This window comes from Drosophila virilis, unplaced genomic scaffold (genome assembly GCF_030788295.1).
Source record: "Drosophila virilis strain 15010-1051.87 unplaced genomic scaffold, Dvir_AGI_RSII-ME tig00003822, whole genome shotgun sequence".
NCBI classification, from domain to species: domain Eukaryota; kingdom Metazoa; phylum Arthropoda; class Insecta; order Diptera; family Drosophilidae; genus Drosophila; species Drosophila virilis.
The window spans coordinates 473,104-492,887 of record NW_027212957.1 but is presented as its reverse complement, the minus strand read 5'-3'; the positions used below and the strand labels follow the sequence as shown (position 1 = coordinate 492,887).

The 19,784-nt window shown below is 37.3% G+C and overlaps 1 protein-coding gene across 1 annotated transcript in view; it reads left to right on the top strand.

Annotated features, from left to right (window-relative positions):
• The window catches only part of side-VII (sidestep VII), a 168,826-nt gene that overhangs the window by 26,289 nt on the left and 122,753 nt on the right, over nt 1–19,784 (top strand). The window contains exon 2 of the mRNA XM_032433972.2: nt 4,435–4,594. Coding sequence (XP_032289863.1) covers nt 4,435–4,594 — 160 coding nt within the window. The remainder of the gene's footprint in view (nt 1–4,434; nt 4,595–19,784) is intronic.

Genomic DNA, 19,784 nt, shown 5'->3' with positions numbered 1-19,784 from the left:
AATCGCGAGAAGCGATATGGACCTCTGCTTGCGATAACTTAACTTATTTTTCTTAATTTTTTCTCTAGTTCTATCTTGCGAAATTCAGACGTCAACCCAGTCATGAAAAGTTTTTGGCTTGATCTAATAGCCTCTGTCCACTGTACACATTTCTGACACATTTCAGAAAATGTCACATTTTTGACAAATATGTGAAATGCGCCCTGTGCGTTTCCCCATAAGAAAACACATTTCGTAAACATAAACAGCTGGTATATAAAAGAAGGCAAGCGGCAATTTTAAATAAGAAATAGCTAAAATGGAGCCCTTACTTCGATAGCGCAATTTTTGAGTTTTGGAAGATGAACTTTACGGCGCTTATGTAAACTAAAGAAACTCGATTAGCTGTTTATTTAAAGAAGCGGTACTTTTGTCATTGACATGTTACCGACAACCGGTGGAACACCAATATGTGAAATTTTAAAATGTGACATTTCTTAAAACAGTGGCTAATACTAATCAAAAATATAGTCAAGTCTTGAAAGTGGGACTGCGCCGTTAATAACTTTCTTTAAATTTATCACTAAACATCTACAAGTCGACATCTTTTTTTTGAAATGTCTGAGAGTGGCTACGCGGGAAACAAGAGAAGTGGTCTGTTGTATTCTGATAATAAATTTGATATATATCAATGATGATAAAATCATCGTTAATTAGTTTTTTGACTTGTTTGTCAATTTCTGACTTCTCGGACAGCTTTTCTTTTATTTATTATAAAAAATCTTAAATTTTGTTTGTAATAAATGTTACTGGGAATTGGTGATGATTCTAATCCAAGTATGTCACTAAATTCTCTGCATAGTTTGATTCGATTTTTTCTGAATGTCACTTTTGTCTTTATACATATATATATCATCAGATGTATCTATTGTAAGGTGGATTTCATAACCGCATACGGGTCGAGCCGAATATTTTTTTTCACGAGAATGTGCTGCAGCCCCGCTCCCGCCCAACTGACCAAGGGGCGGAGTCGTGTTACGTACGACACGAGTCGTGAAGTACAAAAGCGAATACAAACCTCGATTATAAGCAATGACTATTTACTTGCTAAATAGTTAAGAATAGACTCTATAAGAGAAAGAGAAGACTTCGAGCAGAATACTCTTTTATACTTGTTATAATCATTACAGAATACCCTGAACGGTTCATGCAATGCATAGTTTGTAGTACAACATTTCAGCAATAAAGGTGAAGGTGAAGGTGTTAGTTTAGAGGGATAGAGCAGTTTAATTGCCTAGTTAACCCAGAAGAGTCGAGTTCACACGTTATTAACTTTTGAATAAATATTACACCAAGCATGGTTTGGCGACCTTTTAAAGAAGGAAATCACCAGATGTCTACTGTAGAAAACCACAAAGGGCAAACTACAACAAGGAAGAGGTTCTAGTCGTGAGCTCCCGACTAGGGAATACCCTGAACCCTCTTATTCCAACACCAAATAAATTAAAAAAAAAAGGTTCCTTGGCAGGGTTCGAACTCGCAACTGACCACATTACTTGCTGTCGACTCTACTCAACAGCCACACCAGCCAAAAAAAAATATTATCCCCGTTAGGGCTCGAACTCGCGCCAGACTTCCTATGTCTCTACTCAGCAGCCACACCAATAATTAAGTCCTTATGATAAAACGGAACTAAAATAGCATTACAGAAAAAAGTCGCAATTACCATGCTGTTAGAATGTGAAGCAGACGCGCATGAATGCGTGTGTGTACATGTATACAGAAATTCTTAAAGCTGCTGCCCCATTCAAATGCGCAGTTGCATATAACTTTGGTTTTTTCTTAACCGATCTTTATAATATTTTTTACAGTATATCTTACTGTATTCTCAAAAGTCAATTTCATTAAAATTGTGGCTTAAATTGGTGCGCAATACAAGATGGGTTATTAACTTGATTTATAACTCTTTGTTGAGAGCGGGGAGGTGGCGATAGGTATAAAATGAAAGATATTTGACATATATACAATATTCTAGAAGCAACATATCATGTTTGTTAGCTCTAGCTCTTATTATTTACACAATTGGCTCAAAAAACAGGATATCGATATCTATCTTATATCGATTGCTTGAAAACGGAGTAAGTTATCGATTATCGGAAACAAACTCGATCTACGCAGGCACTAGGAGCACCTACATCTAAAATTTCAAGTCAACTCTTGTATTCATACATACGGACAGACAGACAGATGGACATGGCTAGATCAACTCGGCTATTGGTGCTGATCAAGAATATATATACTTCATGGGGTCGGGGATGCTTCCTTCTACCTGTTACATACATTTGGATTTTGCACAATTACAATATACCCTTATACCCATTTTTAATGGTTTCAGGGTATAAAAACTGTTTCCATACAAGTTCAACTCTGTTATGTTGAATAGAATATTGTGGCTACCTGATACATGAGAAATACCTTGAATTTTAAATAGCTTAGATTGAACAGGTTGACTTGAAATCAGGACCACATGATGCCATATCTTTATGCAAGCTACATATCAAATCATCAACGCCTATCAATAATGGAAACTGCTTAGAGTAGTGGGATAGGATGGCTACCTTGAGGAAACCCGGAAGTCATGTGAATTCACTTGGTAAACGAATTTCTAAAAATAACGCTTTGGGTTCCTTTACACAAACATTCTGAGATGTAGTTCAGAGGATTGACTGGGGAAGCCGAGAACGAATACTCTCTGAAGCAGTGATGAACTGCGTCAAAAGCATTGTCAAAATCAGTATACATAACGTCAGTCTGCATTCTACTATTACAGCCATCAATTACTAGCGAAGTAAGCTCAAAAAGGATAGTGATTTTTTATAGATGATAGATGATGTTAAGATCCTCTGAAAAGTTTAAGGTATAGCATATAATTTGGAAATGTCCCAATACTTTTCGACATCGGACTTACTCCGTTTCTTATGGAGAGGGATAATAAGCGATTCCTTCCAAATGGTCAAAAAAATTGAAGTGCTTTCAGAAAAAGTGCCAAGATTTGTGAACAAGCATTGCCGCACATCACCTAAGCATAAATGCGGAGACAATATTAGCGGCCGGTGAGTATACCGGCGATTGTTTTAAGGTCGCTTAAAAGCGGACTTTCCGCTATAATTGGATTAAAGGTGCAGTTTGTCCTCTGTAACTGATAAGGGTAAGGGTGATAATTACGAATAGATGGCTGGAAAAAGATTACGAATAGATCGATGCCCGGACAAGTATTCGCGCTTTAGCCCTTAAAAATTGCATAGAATTATTTGCAAACTAAAGACGAAGAGGGCGATGGAAATCCTTATAGCATATGGAATTATGCGTAGAAAGTTTGATCTGACAAATGCGTAACGGGAGAGATCAGAGTGATTTTTTAACTTTCTTTGCACCTCGACGCCTCATTTTTTTTTTTTAATGGTTTCCTTGAGAACCATGAATGCCTATCAGACCTCGCTTTGTGATTTCAAATATTAAAGAGCAAGGTGTCGTACTATAGTTAAATGGCAACATCAATGTCTGCACAATTGTACTGTTGAGACCAATCAATGGTCACTAAGCTTATGAATATCAGCCTTACGAAACAAACGGGCACTGTCAGCTTATTCCGATTCCTTGCACTCGACCTGGTAGATCAAATATCAAATGGGTCTTCAGGTAGTGTAAGCGACAACACTGTCGAACGAATCCAACATACAGATAAAATCAAGAGCCTAGAGAATATTTATGTAGACTACTAATAAACTCAAGTAATGAACAGGGCAACAGATGGGATGTATAGCTCGGCGATTACCAATCCACATCAGGTAGATTAAAGTCGCCAAAAACGAGGTTCTTAACAGAATGTAGGGAGGAGATCGATTTTATAGCGTTAAGATAGCTTGCAACTCTTACAGCTACCAAGATTTCCAAGATGGGAACAACAACCGTGAGTACTCCTCTTCCGAGACGGAAAGTTCGATCGCATCTGAAAGAGTTATATTTGGAAGTAAATATTGAGAAATCTGAGATGTCCGTTTTTTTTTAGTAACTGCCTCGATCATATTATTGAACGTGCCGGCTTGCACGATAAAACTTATCTAACGAACAGCTTTGTGTCATTTTGTATTTTGTAGTCCTATGCTTAATCCGTCGCTCAAGTTAACTCATTCTAAAACCTTGGTCAGCCGTTGCTTTTCTGCTGGAGGTTGAGAAGCTTTGTTATGACTATGAAATCTTTAAGGTTGACTGCACCATAGAATTAGCTTTAATGTAATGTAATTTATTAATTATTATTTCCATAAAGCAAACTAGAGCGTAGTGCGAGCTGCATTTGGTGTTGGTATATAAAGATTCGGCTTATCAGGCACTCCCGATTAGACTACCCTTACATGTTATGATAATAATAATCAGAAAATAAAACTTATTTTACAGGAAATACCATTGGTTCACAATATTTCCCAAGGAGTTGTTATAAGTAACTATTCATTGGTTTTGCAAGGCGTAACAAGGGATACGGCTGGCAATTATACTTGTGTCGGCTTTAATGCTGAGGGGGAAGGTATCAGTGTACCCTTCCCTTTGAATATACTGTGTAAGTTTCTTAAAATATTTTTTTAAAGATACAAATTAATAACACATACAATATATATTTCCTAAATACTTCTATATACATACATTAGCTAAATATTACTCTTAAGCTATATACATAACCTTCTTGTATTTCTGGTAGGCGTTATTTTCTTCCATTTACATATTTGACTTTTGTGAAAAAATATAACTCGCAGAATGAAGCATCTGCGATCTCATTAAGTGTTTATATTTTGGGTCAGCATCAATTTCAGAGTCGACACAGCCATGCCCGTCAGTGTGTCACATCGACCTCTGAGCTAGAAACTTAATATTTTGAACGTATGTATGTCCCCCTATTACCCTCCCAGAACGAATTTGTTTGAAAGCATCGACAGCTTGCCTTATTATAAAATCAAAGAGGAAATACTGTTTTAAATACCTTGAACCCATTGAAAATGGGCTAAACTGATATTATGTTTTTTGTGCAAATTTATTTATAGGCATAAGGAAGCATCCCCGACCCCATAAGGTATATATATTCTTAAACATTCTTAATCAGCATCAAAGTCGATCTAGCCCTGCCCGTCTGTCCTTCCGTCCGACCGCCCGTCCGTCCACCCGTTTATATATTCGAAAGGATATCAGCACCTATAAGAGCTAGAGATTTGAAATTTTAGTGTAGGTCCTTCTAATTCCCCGCAGCACTAGTTTGCTTCCGATAATCGATAACTTATTTCGTTTCCAATCAATCAGCCAATCAACCATTGCTCACAATTACCTTTACACAATTACCCTTCAGCCTCCGACTGCAATTCAGCAGCTTACTACTCCTTTGTTACTGTGATGACTGATGAATATACAAGTTCTGTTCCGCAATGTGAGACATCAGTGCGAGAATATTTTTCGTCGAGACATATTTTTTATTCTTGCTTCTCATCGGATGATGTTAAAGCCTTTTGGCAGGCCAATATTTTCCCAGGCTTAACGGTGAAAAATTTTAAGTTTGGCTATGAGGGGCATATTTCATCCTTTGACTTGACTTTGCTTATCAGAATGTTAGAGGTCTTAAGTCTACTATTGTCCTTACCAAGATTATCTTGCCGCTAATTTTCATATTATCGCTTTTGGGTTAAGACGGACAAAATTCAAAATATAGCCCCTTACATGCTATTACGGCTATGACACAAAGATGTTCGTTAGATAAGTTATACCGTGCAAGCCGGCACCTTCAATAATATGAACGAGGAAGTTACAAAAAAAAAAAGCGGACACCGCAGATTCGTCAATATTTTTTTTTTTTAATTCAACTTATAGATGGGATCGAGCTTCCCGTATCGAAGGAGGAGTACTCATCGCTGTCTGGTCTGCTCTTTCCTCAGAACTCATTGAATGGCCCAGCTAGGAGATCGAGTTAATAGCTGTAAGATTTGTATTTTGAATTTTCAGTGCCTTTATTTTATGATCCTTTATTTCCAAACTATCTAACAAGTCTATTTGCCTAACCCATCTTAACGATCTAAAATCGATCTTCTCCCTACTTTCTGATTTCCCTGATGTTAATTGGTAATCGCCGATGAATACAGCACATCTGTTTTCCTGTTCGTTAACTGAGTTTATTGATAGTCTACATACATTTTCTTTAGGCATGTTAATCGGGTGCGGTGAAAATATATCTCTTGATTTTATCTGCGTGTTGGATTCGTTCGACCATGTTGTCGCTTACACTTCCTGAAGACCCTTTTGATATTTGACAAACCAGCCCGACTGCCTATCAAGGAATTTGAATAAGCTGACAGTGTCCGTTTGTTTCGTAAGGCTGATATTCATAAAGTGACCATTGATCGGCCTCAACAGTACAATTGTGCAGACATTGATGTTGCACTTCAACTTTAGTATGACACCTTTTATTTGCTCTTGATATCTATATCCCTCTTAGTCACCCAGCAAGGTCTGATAGGCATCCATGGTTCTCAAAGAAACTAACGAAAAAAAAAAGAAATGGGAGTCGAGGTGTTCTTATGATTTAAGGAAATCACTCTGATCCCTCCCGTTACGCAATTTCCCGATTAAGCTTTTCCAATCATAGTTCCATATGCTAGTTTGCACATCATACTTAGCAATTTTTAAATTTTGTAAACGCTTATAGAGGTTAAACTGCCTGCCTTCAGCAAAGCTGGTCGATTGTGCTTTGCGTCGCTTCCTTTCCGAATTACATTAAGCGAAAAAGTTTTGAACTTACGATCGACGCAAAGTGCTTGTGCTTTATCCATGATATGCTTGCCTTATTTAAATGATATATTACCTTAGGTACTAACGATTAATTTTACAGGAAAATTGAAGAATTAAATAATTTTTACACAATGCGCTTCTTGTGCAATAACTATGTTAAGGAAAAATCACACATGGATTGGTTCACTTTTGGTTTTGGATAGTGTATGCTCGAATGCCAATGGCCTGCAAGCACCTTTGGATGTAAGCGTGAATTATGCATACATAAGTACATAAAAATATAAATGTATATATGTGTTGTTTTTCACTGCTCTGGCTTTAGCTAGTAAGAAATTAATTTTGTTAGTTTTCTAGCACTGATCATGATCCCAATGTTTTGTTGACATATAAATGCATGTTTTGTGCTGATGTTGGCTCCGTATAAAATATGTATGTTTAGATCAATGCAAAAATATACATATATAATTTCTTTACAGCACAATAAGATCTACTGTTGAAAATTTCATCATATTGTAAGCAAAATTATATATCAGTAGTCTCAGTTTGGATATGAATAAAGCGAAGCGTATCGCTCCTCTGTATAGATCACTCAACGGCATTTGTAAATGCAAATATGCGAAAGCAATAATAATTCGCAGCAACAAAACAACAGCAACAAAAAATAGAAAACAAGTAAGAGGATTTAGTCGGGAGCTCCCAATTAAATTTAAAACGAGAAAGAAAGGCTGTCTTCGGCACTCCGAAGATCTAATACCCTTGCAGACCCAACCTTTTCATAATGCTTATAGTGCTTTGCCCGTATCTAAGAAGCACAGGAAAAATAGTTAATGCCACGTTTGGGCAAGATATCTTGATAAAAAAAAAGGTTTTTAATCAAAAACCTAGTTTTCGACCGATCGTTCCTAAGGCAGATGTATGATATAGTAGTCCGATGTAAATAAGATCTTAAAAAAATGAAGGGAGCATAGTTAAATCTTTAAATGCCGTGTTTAATTAAAATATCTCGAATGACAAAAAGTTTTCCATACAACAACTTAATTTTCGACCGATCGTTTCTATGGCAGCTATCTGATGTAGTGGTCCGATCCAGTTGGTTTTGACATATGTGCTGTGTGCAAAAGAAAGAGGGGCTTTTGCAAAGTTTCGCATAGAAACAGACAGGCGGACATGGCTATATCGACTTGGCTGTTGATGCTGATGAAGAATATATATACTTTATGGGGTCGGAGATGTCTCCTTCTATGCGTTACACATTTCACCACGAAATTATAATACCCTCTGCAAGAGTATAAAAAAAATTTCCCGACTAGGGGATACCCTGAACCCTCTTCTTCCAACAGCAAATTCATATACATATATATATTCTACTTTAGAAGCTATATGTCAAGTTTGGGGACTCTACCTCTTATTATTTACCAAAATTGCCCAAAAAACAGGATATCGATATCGATTTCGCTTGGAAACGGAATAAGTTTTCGATTATCGGTAACAAACTCGATCTGCGTAGGAGCACCGGCACTAGGAGCACCTAATCTCTAGCTCTTATAGATTCTGAGATCTTTACGTTCATACATACGGACGGACGGACAGACAGACGGACATGGCTAGATCGACTGGGCTATTGATGCTTCTTCTGACTGTTACATACGTTTGTATTTTGCACAAATAAAATTAACCCATTTACCCATTTTTAATGGATTCGGGGTATAAAAAGCGTAACCAGCCTGTCACCCTTCCAGTCCCTTTAATACAGGGTACTATTTCTGCTCCAAAAAAATCAACTTCGTCTTCTGACCAAATCTCTATTCATTATCAGAATGTCAGAGGTCTAATTTCCAAACTTAAACATTTTTTATGGCCTGCTTTTCGGTTTCGGATAGAATCGCATTTTCAGAAACATAAATTCAACCATATCTGATTTTGAGGTGTTTTCGAACATTATGGTCATAATTCACTGCCGAAATTATCTAGTACCCTCAAATCAGCATGATTTTAATGATTGCATGCTAGACATGTCGTTGTTTCAAATGAATTAATTTTCTAATTATTTGAATAGAACTCTTGATCTCGTACTTATTGACTACTACATTTTTGCTAATGTCTCCAGGTCGCTTCCTTCCTGAGGATGCATATCATCCTACTTTAGAGATTGCAATGTTCAATTGTAATACTCTCATTTCGTGCTCATCAGGTAATAAGCTCCGCCGTTGCTCTCGCAAAGGGAATGATTCATTGCTAAATCAGCTTACTTATGCAACCGATTGGTCCTTATTAAATGACTCGGTTGATTTGAATACTGCCATTCATTTTTTTTATAACACCCTAAACTCCCTCTCAGATATGTATATTCCCAAGTTAATTGCTTCGACTACTTTCTCAAAACCACCCTAGCTTACTCCCAGATTGTCACGTCTACAAAATTAAAAATCTAAATATTTTAAGAAGTTTACAAAGTCTGTTTCGTGTTCAATCTTGGCTAATTATTCCATAGTCCTGTCGAACTTCAATTGTTTCTAATCTCTTAGAGCTATGTGACTTATCTTACTTACAGTTTTATAATTTTGTAAGCGTGAAGTGTACATTTTCAAGTTTGCCACGTTCTTTTATGCTAGGGATGGATAAAGCTAGCAATGACTCTGATTCTGCTAACCTTGTTGCTTATTTTTTCCAATCAACTTACTCTTCAGTCTATCCTAATACTAATTCATACCCTTATACTATTTCTTCCGCTAGTTCTATACCTCCTCCCATTATTTCACACTCCTCTCTAGTATAAGCTATAAGCTCTTTAAAATCTTCTAACTTTCCTGGGCCTAGCTGTCTACTCAAGGAGTGTAGTTCTTCCCTTCTATATGCATTGCTTAAGCTTTTTAATCTATTCCTTGAATCTTCTTCCTTTCCATCTCTTTGGAAAAAATCTTATATCATTCCTATCCACAAGAAAGGTGGAGAGTCTGACATACAAAATTACAGGGGCATTGCAAAACTCTCCGCTATTCCCAAATTATTTGAAAAAATAATCACTTCGAATTTGCAGCAAATCAGTTGATTCCCCCTGTTCAACATGCATTCGTAAAGAATCGGTAACTACGGTTATTCTACTTCAGTTTACTTCTTATCGAAAATGAAAACTGATGTCATTTACACTGACTTCAGTAAGGCGTTTGACTCTGTGCACCATGACATTTTACTTTTTAAACTTGACTGAATAGGTTTTGCTCCGTAGGACCCACTCTTTATATGTAGCTTACTTTTCCTTACTTCACCAACAATCTTCTTATATTCTTTTTTTCTATTTATTTTATATTCTTAGTTAATAAAGCAAATTAGGATTATTTTTAATTTTACATAAGAACACTTTTTTCCTACTTACACCATTTAGTTAGAAGGGGCACAGCTGGCCGGACTGGAAAAGAAAACACCTCCATCGGTCGGTGATGCTATTTAGAAAACTACGTTATTTAACTATGCTTTTAGCATATAATTACATAATCTATTGTATAATCTATTAAATAATGAGCAAGACACTCGTTTTGTCGACTATTAATAATAAATAAAATTAAACATGTAAGAGGTTCTAGCCGGGAACTCCCGACAAGGGAATACCCTGAACCCTCTTATTCCAACACCAAATAAATTAAAAAAAAAAAGTTCCCTTGGCAGGTTTCGAACTCGGAACTGGCCGCATTACTTACTGTCGACTCTACTCAACAGCCACACCAGCAAAAAACACCAATTATTAAGGACTTATGATAAAAACTAAATTAGCATTACAGAAAAAAGTCGCAATTACCATGCTGTTATAATGCGAAGCAGATGCGCATGAATGTTTGTGTGTAAATGTTTACAGATATTCCTAAAGCTGCTGCCCCATTCAATTACGCAGTTGCATATAACTTTGGTTTTTTTTTAACCGATCGTTATGAAATTTTCTCCAGTATATCTTATTGTACCAAAGAATATTTGTATATTCTGAAAAAGTCAATTGCACTTCAATAATGGCTTATATTGGTTGGCAAGAAAAGTTGGGTTATTAACTTGATTTACAGCTCTTTGGTGATAGCGGAGAGGCAATATATAATATTCTAGAAGCAACATATCATGTTTGGTGACTCTAGCTCTTATTATTTACCTAATTTGCTCAAAAACAGGATTTCGATATCTATTTTTATCGATTGCTTGGAAACGGAATATGTTATCGATTATCGGAAAAAAACTCTGCGCAGGCACTAGGAGCACCTACATTAAAGATTTCAAGTCTTTAGCTCTTATAGGTTCTGAGATCCTTGCATTCATACAGACCGACATGGCTAGATCGACTCGACTATTGATGCTGATCAAGACTATATATACTTTATGGGAGATGCTTCCTTCTGCCTGTTACATACATTTGGATTTCGCACAAATACAATATACCCTTATACCCATTTTAATGGGTACAGGGTATACAAATTATTGACGAACTAAGTGAAAAGTTCGAAGGAACCAAAACATTAAACGCAGCAGACGAGCGAAACTTAGAAGATAAGGCAAAAAGCACATCACATCCAGTTAATAGCGCAGGCGAAAAATTAAAATTTTTGTAACAGAAAGCAGAATGTTCTGGGCGAATACCACACTGGCGATTTTGTTATGGTAAAAAATGTTGGTAGAACTGCAGCAGTTTCCAGAATGCTAATACCTAAAAATAAGGGCCCATATATAACAGACGCAAAGACATTAAGGGTTTTCAGTTATCTCGAAATCCTTATCAAGGCGTTTGGAGTGCTCAGTATATAAGACATTGGACAACAAATTGAAGATGTGGAACACTAAATTGTTCAAGAAAAATATAATAAGTAAGCGCAAATGTTAATTTAAGAAGCCAATGCAGCATAGGTGTAAACCTATATATAATTTAAAAGTATGCACAATTGTAACTTATTTTAAAAAATATTTGGCTGAGATCGAGGATAATCTTAAAGTCAGGATGGCTGAGTTGTAGCAGGGTGCTAGCGACACAGTAGTGAATCTGCACCTCCTATCGAAAGCTAGCTGTTAAGCATTGTTCGATAAGTAAGAATAAGAAAATAGTGTTGAACAAATTTAAAAGAAATTGGAGTTAGTCTCTAGCAGATAGCGAATAAAGTGGACGTGTTTCATACAAGCTGAAGTTAAAGACTTTTGAATTGTGACGGCTCCTACACTATAAACAAATGCATATATGTAACAACAATTACGAAATATTGGCAAGTTAAAAGCAACAAATAATAATGTGCAAAGTTCGAACTGGTTCGAATAGGTCACTGAAGCGTACGTAAAAACGGTCCGACGGCTATATCAGTTAAAGTCGTTCGAACATGTACGTGGACCAGCGACGTTTGATACAACATAAAACAGTGGGCAGAAAAACCAACAAGACAAAGATAATTTATATACACACAAGCCAATGAAGCCAACCTACAAGGCATTAATAAGTTATATTCAAACAATAATAAATATAAAACATTTTTCAATCTACATATTAAATAAATGACGGGCGAGTTGCATCAAACGCTGGACTATTGTGGGAATGGAAACAAAAAGAAATTGTTCCCAAAAAATACATTAAGTACATAACTCAAAAAAATAAATTAAGTAAATAACACAAAAAAATAAACACACTTAATCTTCCATTTTTTTTATTCAAACTACCAATTTTACAATGTTACTTAATCTTTTACAACAACAAAATCATAACTTGTGAACATTTTTACAAAAACATTTAAAAAATAATAAACTGGCACAACCAGTTGCAAATACTAAATATTGTAACGCCTAATTAAGGCAAAATAATAAAATTAAAGTTAAACGAGACAGAAAGGCTATCTTCGGCACGCCGAAGATCTAATACCCTTGCAGACTCAACCTTTTCATAATGCTTATAGTACTTTGCCCGTTTCTAAGTTAGTTAATGCCGAGTTTGGGCAAGATATCTTGATAAACAAACAAGGTTTTTTATCAAACACCGGATTTTGCATGTGTATGTGAAGCAAAGTAAAACTAATAAATGCCGAGGTTGGTCAAGATATCTTGAAAAACACAATGTTTTTTCATACTTAACTTAACTTAATTTTCGACCGATCGTTTCTACGGCAGCTATATGATATAGTGGTCCGATGCAGCTGGTTTTGGCATATGTGCTGCGTGCAACCGAAAGAGGGAGTTCTAAAAAGTTTCATTAAGATAGCTTTAAAACTGAGAGACTAGGTTGCATAGAAACAGAGAGACGGACAGACGGACAGATTCGGAGATGCTTCCTTCTGCCTGTTACATACATTTGCATTTTGCACAAATACAATATATCCTTATACCCTTTCTAATGGATGGATCGATGGAAAGTACAGTAACTTGAGTATGATTACGATATAAAATACATGAAAGGACCCCAAAACGTAGTAGCTGACGTTCTAATCCGCGTCACTGGCGACGTAGATATGAACGACGTCGCTTCGCCCATTTACAAGAATAACTTAGCGGGGACCGTGTTAGACAATCCCGATGTCAAACAAACCTCTAAATTACATTTTTTTTAAATTTTGTTATTTTTAGATCTGGTAAAACAATCCTTTAAACGAATTTAATGTAAAGCCCGTATTCAAAGTTGGAATACAAGCAACAATCTTGACTTCATGCCTTTCAAAAACAAAATCAGAAGAACGATATCAGAAACACATTACAAACTGACTTATACAAACAAAGTAACTTATCTTAAAAGGGATCCCTAGACCTTTAAAACTATTGACGAATCTTTTAAAGAAAGTTTCGTACCAACCTAATTATACAAGGCTATTAACCGATAACCGACCCAAACTAACAAGAACAAAAATAGATGTATAGAAAGATGTTACTAATGTATATATAATGTAATGTAAAGGGTATGTTGTATTTGTGCAAAATCCATATGTATGGAAATTTTGGGTAAGTCGTGATCTGCGCTAAAAACTAAGAAAATTGTTTCTTTGCCAGCCAGAGACTTTGCCAAAGCAGTGGATAACAACACATCCAAATATGCTGTTATGTATGCATATTCACACGCATACAAACATAATTGCTTGCACGGCCCTCATAGAGCCGAAGCTGAAAGCAAATTCTATTTTTAGCTTTTTCGTTCTCTCGGCTGTGAGAGCGCAATGCTATTGATTTGTATGGCGTTACTCATCTTAGTGTTTATATTGTCCTTGGTTCAGGGTATACCCTAGTCGGGAGCTTCGGACTAGAACCTCTTACTTGTTTATCATAAGTACTTATTAATTGGTGTAGCTGCTGAGTAGAGGCATAACAAGTGGTGAGGTCCGTCGCGAGTTCGAGCCCTACCGGAGAAAGAATTTCTTTTTTGCTGGTGCGGATGTTGAGTAGAGTCGACAGCAAGTAATGCGGTCAGGTGCGAGTTCGAACCCTGCCAAAGGAACTTTCTTTTTAAATTAGTTTGGTGTTGGAATAAGAGGGTGCAGGGTATTCCCTAGTCGGGAGCTGCCGACTAGAACCTCTTACTTGTTTTTTTAATTTATTTGGTGTTGGAATAAGAGGGTTCAGGGTATTCCCTAGTAGGGAGCTCCTGACTAGAACGTCTCACTTGTTTCCTCAATAACAAAATACACAGCCTACTAGACTTTCAACAGACCGCAAATACCTACTCATAACGCTTCACCTAATAACGAACAAAAAAGGCGACATATTCTTAAAAAAAGAGAATAGGACAAAAAAGCTAACGCTTTGATTCACTAAATATAAGGTCAAGCAGAACAAAGGTCCAACTTTTATATCACACAAGAATCAAGAGATTTACAAATCAAAAATTAAACAAGACGTCTTATCGGGAGCTCCCGACTAGGGAATACCCTGAACCCTCTTTTTCCAGCACCAACACCACGCTCGGTTTTAATAATAAAAATAAATTTATAAAAAAAAATTTCGCTTGGCAGGGTGTGAACTCGCAACTGACCACATTTCTTGCTGCTAACTCTACTTAACAGCCACACCAATCAATAATTGAGTCCTTTAGAGAAAAAAAGTAATGAATGTAGCAGCAAAGAAAACAATACAATCGCAATTAGAATGCTGTTGATAAAATTCGAAGTAGACGCTCATGACTGTGTGTGTGTGTGTGTGTTCATGTATGCTGCATATACGTGACCGGTAAAAACACATAACTTTTGTGGGTGACTTAATCGATCTTAATGAAGTTTTCTATCCTATATCTTATTGTACCAAAGAATATTTCTTAATTCTCAAAAAAAAAAATTCATTAAAATTTTAGCTTAAATTGCTGGCCAATAGAAGTCGAGTTCTTAAGTTGATTTTGGCTAGTCGCGGGGAGATGGCAATAGGTACAAAATAAAACATAATTTATATACATATAATACTTAAGAAGCAGCATATCACCAAATAAATTTAAAAAAAAATTTCCCTTGGCAGGGCTTGAACTCGCGACAGACCGTATTACTTGCTATGCCTCTACTCAGCAGCCACATCAATAATTAAGTACTTATTATAAAAAAAAGGAACTAGAAAAGCATTACAGAAAAAAGAAGCAATTACCATACTGTTAGAATGCGAAGCAGACGCGCATGAATGTGTGTGCCCCATACAATTGCGCAGTTGCATATAACTTTGGTGTTTCTTAGCCGATCTTTATGAAATTTTCTACAGTATATCTTATTATACCACAGAATATTTGTGTATTCTGAAAAAGTCAATTACATTTTAATTGTGGCTTAAATTGTTTGGCAATAAAAGTTGGGTTGTTAACTTGATTTATAAAACACGGGTGGTAGCGGGGAGGTGGCGATAGGTACAAAATGAAAGATACTTGATATAAATATAATATCCTAGAAGCAAAATATCACTTTTGATGACTCTAGCTTTAATTATTTACCCAATTTGCTCAAAATACAGGATTTCAATATCGATTCTTAACGATTGCTTGGAAACGGAGTAAGTTATCGATTATCGAAATCAAACTCGATCTGCGGATGGAGTAGGAGGATTGCAGCTTAAATTTTTACCTCTTATAGCGTTTGAGGTCCTTGCGTTCATAAGTACGGACAGACAGACGGACATATGTAGCTAGATCGACTCGGCTCTTGATGCTGATCAAGAATATACGTATCTATTTCATGGGGTCGAAAATGCCTCTTTCTGCGTGTTACATACATTTGCACCAATGAATTATACCTTTTTCCCCATTTTCAATAGGTTTAGGGTATAGAAAAGGTCAAAATAGTTATATCAGTGATATTTCTTCAAATTTTTCTGTGTAACATCACAGATATTTAAAGTACCACAGCTGGAGGAACTCGACAGACTAGCCAGAATAAGCCTGAGTTATAATATCATAAAGGCATCTAGTACATAAATTCAACACACGCCCAATCTATTGCTGATAAATTTAATATTATTAAAGTTATTATCTGAAGAAGAAATTAGATTTATAAATGATTTTATATCCAACCAAAATGTTATATTAGAATCTGATAAGCACTTATACGGATTGTTAACCTTAGAAGACTACATCAAGGATTTTAACATAACATTCCATGTAAAAATTCCCATATTCAACACACAAATATATAACACATGCCGCTACATCAAACTAATGTGCGAAAACACACTTGCGTAAACACAGCATTGTGACACTTTGTTGCAATGCTGACCTAGCAGAATGTTGGTTGCGACAGCTCCCGGGCAAGACACTTGAACTGCTGCTACAGCAGTTTCCAATATACATTTTGCTAGCACATAAGCAAATGATTGTGTATATTAAGCTTAGCTTAAGCTTTAGAAATAAAGATAAAGTTAGTTTACTCTGGAAAATTGTGTTCCAGCATTTTTGCATGCTGGCCGAGCTGCAAGTGGAAACGGACATAAAGTGTGTTTTATTTGTTAAACGCGAACCAATCCCATTGACTTGAAAAGATCATTAAAACAAGTTTCCGTTTGGCAGAATGAATGAAATTAAATACATTACTACTGGGTGCAATCATTACATCTATGAGGCCCAGTTACCTCCAATAAGCTTATGAGTGGGGAATTAATTTGCACATTTGCGATTGTATTGTTTTCTACGCATTTTGTATGTGCTAGACAGCCTGCATAGTTCGTAAGTCATTATTCAGTCCGGCTCGAAGGCATAATGTGCCTCACCAGTTGTAAGAGGACTTCATGTGATATCAGTATTGAATAACCAGCTAATTTGAGCGGGAACGTTTCTAATTGTTTATGTTTCTAATTTTTGGATAATTTGAAAAAATTAATTAATTAATTCATTCCCCAATCTCAATACGAACAGTCCAATAGAACTGTTATTTGATTCCGCGAATAGCCAGTCATCCGCGGTTCCGCACTGGAAATGTTATGTTCCGTCAAACATGCATTGGTATCAGAGAGATGTAACTAATGGGTGATATTCCGATATTGATATTTGTGGAGAATCTGTCCGTCTGTACATCCGTCCGTTCGTCCGTACTTCCGTCCGTAAGTTAACACGCGCAAGACAAATTGTGCTGATCAGGTCATTGGACCAGACGCTTGTGCAACTAAGTTGCCAACGGAACCTGATACCCGCATGCCTGCGTCAAGTGATCGCCGCAAGAACGGACACGAGGAGCCAAGTCAGCGTTCTGTTGCCAGCTCTGCCGCGAGCCATGGGCTATGCTCCGAGCCATGGGTTATGTTGTCGGGAGCTGAGCCTAATAAATAATTTTATTTTATATCGAAAACCGGGACTCGTTTCTTGTACAAACGCATCGATTTTAGAACATGCAAGAGTTAGTGTTTAATCTTTGAATGTATGAGCTAGGTCATCAAACTTGACTTGAAGATAACATTCTAATATATTATAATAAATAATAACTATATATATTTTACATTTTATATTTTATTTTATAACTATTTCCATATAACTATATATATTTTATAACTATATAACTATTTTATAACTATTTCTGCCTCATGATTATAAATGAAATATATGAATAGACTAAAACTACCCACCAGATTAATATTTAATAATAATGTAAATCCTGTTATACATAGAAATATTATCTTGCACAATGAGATCTGCTGAAAATTTAATCAGAATCGGTTGAGAAACACAAAAATTATTATAGAAAAGTGTCCCCTTTTTGACCACGTGAAACTTTTTTACATACCCTTGCAGAGGGTATTAAAATTTTTTCGTGAAATGTGTATAGAAGGAGACATCTCCGACCTCATAACGAGTCGATCTTGCCATGTCCGTCTGTCCGTATGTATGAACGCAAGGATATCAAAACCTATAAGAGCTAGAGACTTGATGTAGGTGCTCCTAGTGCCTCCTAGCGAGGTTGTTTCCGATAATCGATAACTTACTCCGTTTTCAAGCAATCGATAAAATATGATATCGACTCCCTGTTTTTCAGAAAACTGGGAAAATAATAAGAGCTATTCACCAAATATTAAATGCTGCTTCTAGAATCTTTAATATATATCAAGTATCTTTCATTTGATACCTATCGCCATCTCCCCGCTACCACCCAATTTAAGCCACAATTTTGATGCAATTGACATTTTGAAAATATACAAATATTCTATGGTGCAATTTACTGTAGAAAATTTTATTAAGTGCGGTTAAGAAACAAAAGTTGCGTGTGTTGATTGCGCACGTGTTAGCAGCAGCTAGTCCGCTACGCTAGTGTTCACCGTCAAAGCTATTTCGGGCAGCATCTCGTTCCACGAGCTCTGATGTTCTTCGATGAACTGGGCGATCATCGTCTTGACCCTCCAGTTCGTTTGCTCGGAGGGGTTTTCCTGAGGGCAATACGGTGCCGTGTATTGCACCTCTACGCCGATAGAAGCCCGGAAAGTCTTGAATGTCCGGCTTGTAAACTGCAATCCGTAGTCGCATACAGACTTCCGAGGGACTCCGAAGCGACAAAATATCCGTTCTCAGAATGCGCTCTGTAAGTGTCCCGCCGTCGCCCTTTTCAAGGGAACCTCCTCCACCCATTTACTAAACGCATCGTGGAAGCCCAGCAGCATAGTGTTCCCATGCTTCGAACGTGGTAGGGGGCCACGAAGTCGGCGCATAGGGTGGCCCATTGTTCCGTCTCATGGCGCATCAGCATTTGTCCTGCCGGCCTCACCATTTCTACTTTAAACTTTTGACACGCCTCGCAGCACCGCACTTGTCGTGCTGCGACCCGGCACAATCCTGGACAATAACACCTCTGCGCTAGCCGAGATATCTTATTACTTACCCTTTGGTGACCCGCCGTCGGGGCGTTGTGACACTCCTGTAGAACTCTCTGCCCCTGATTGCCGCGATAGGTGGCGGTAAATTCACCCGTTCTCGACAGCGTAGTCCGGGTACTTCTCTGGCTCCTTAGTGAATTATTCCAGCATGCAGGCGGTCCATCCGCAGGGATGCTGATCTTCCGGGATAGCGCGTCAGCTATCACGTTCAACTTACCTTGCTGGTACTGCACATCAAACCGAAATCGCTGTAACTCTAGGGCCCGTCGAGCGATCTTTCCAGTTGGACTCTTTGTTGAGTTCTCTGATCACTGCCTTCTATTCGGCGATGACGAACTTTTAATTGAAATCCGGGCAGGCGAGGATCGGCGTGGTCGTGAGCCGCTCCTTGAGTTGCTCCAATGTATCCAGCTGCTCTACGCTCCACGATCATGCCACCCTTATTTTTAGATGAAAGGTCATCTATGATTCTCGAGCACCTTAGTGGGGTCCGTGCGGGCTCCTTCGCTACTCACAAAGTGCCCCAAATACAACAGCTCCTTCTGGAAGAATCGGCTATTTTCTCTGTTTAGTCTCAGTTTCGCTTTCCTCAGTCGTGCTTGGCCACGTGCTGTTGCCGCGTCGAACCTATGAGGATGATGACGTCCACATAGGCGTGGGCCTACATTTCCGGCCCTATCACTGAATCCAACGACCTCTGGAATGTGGCGTACGCCGAGTGCAGAACGAAG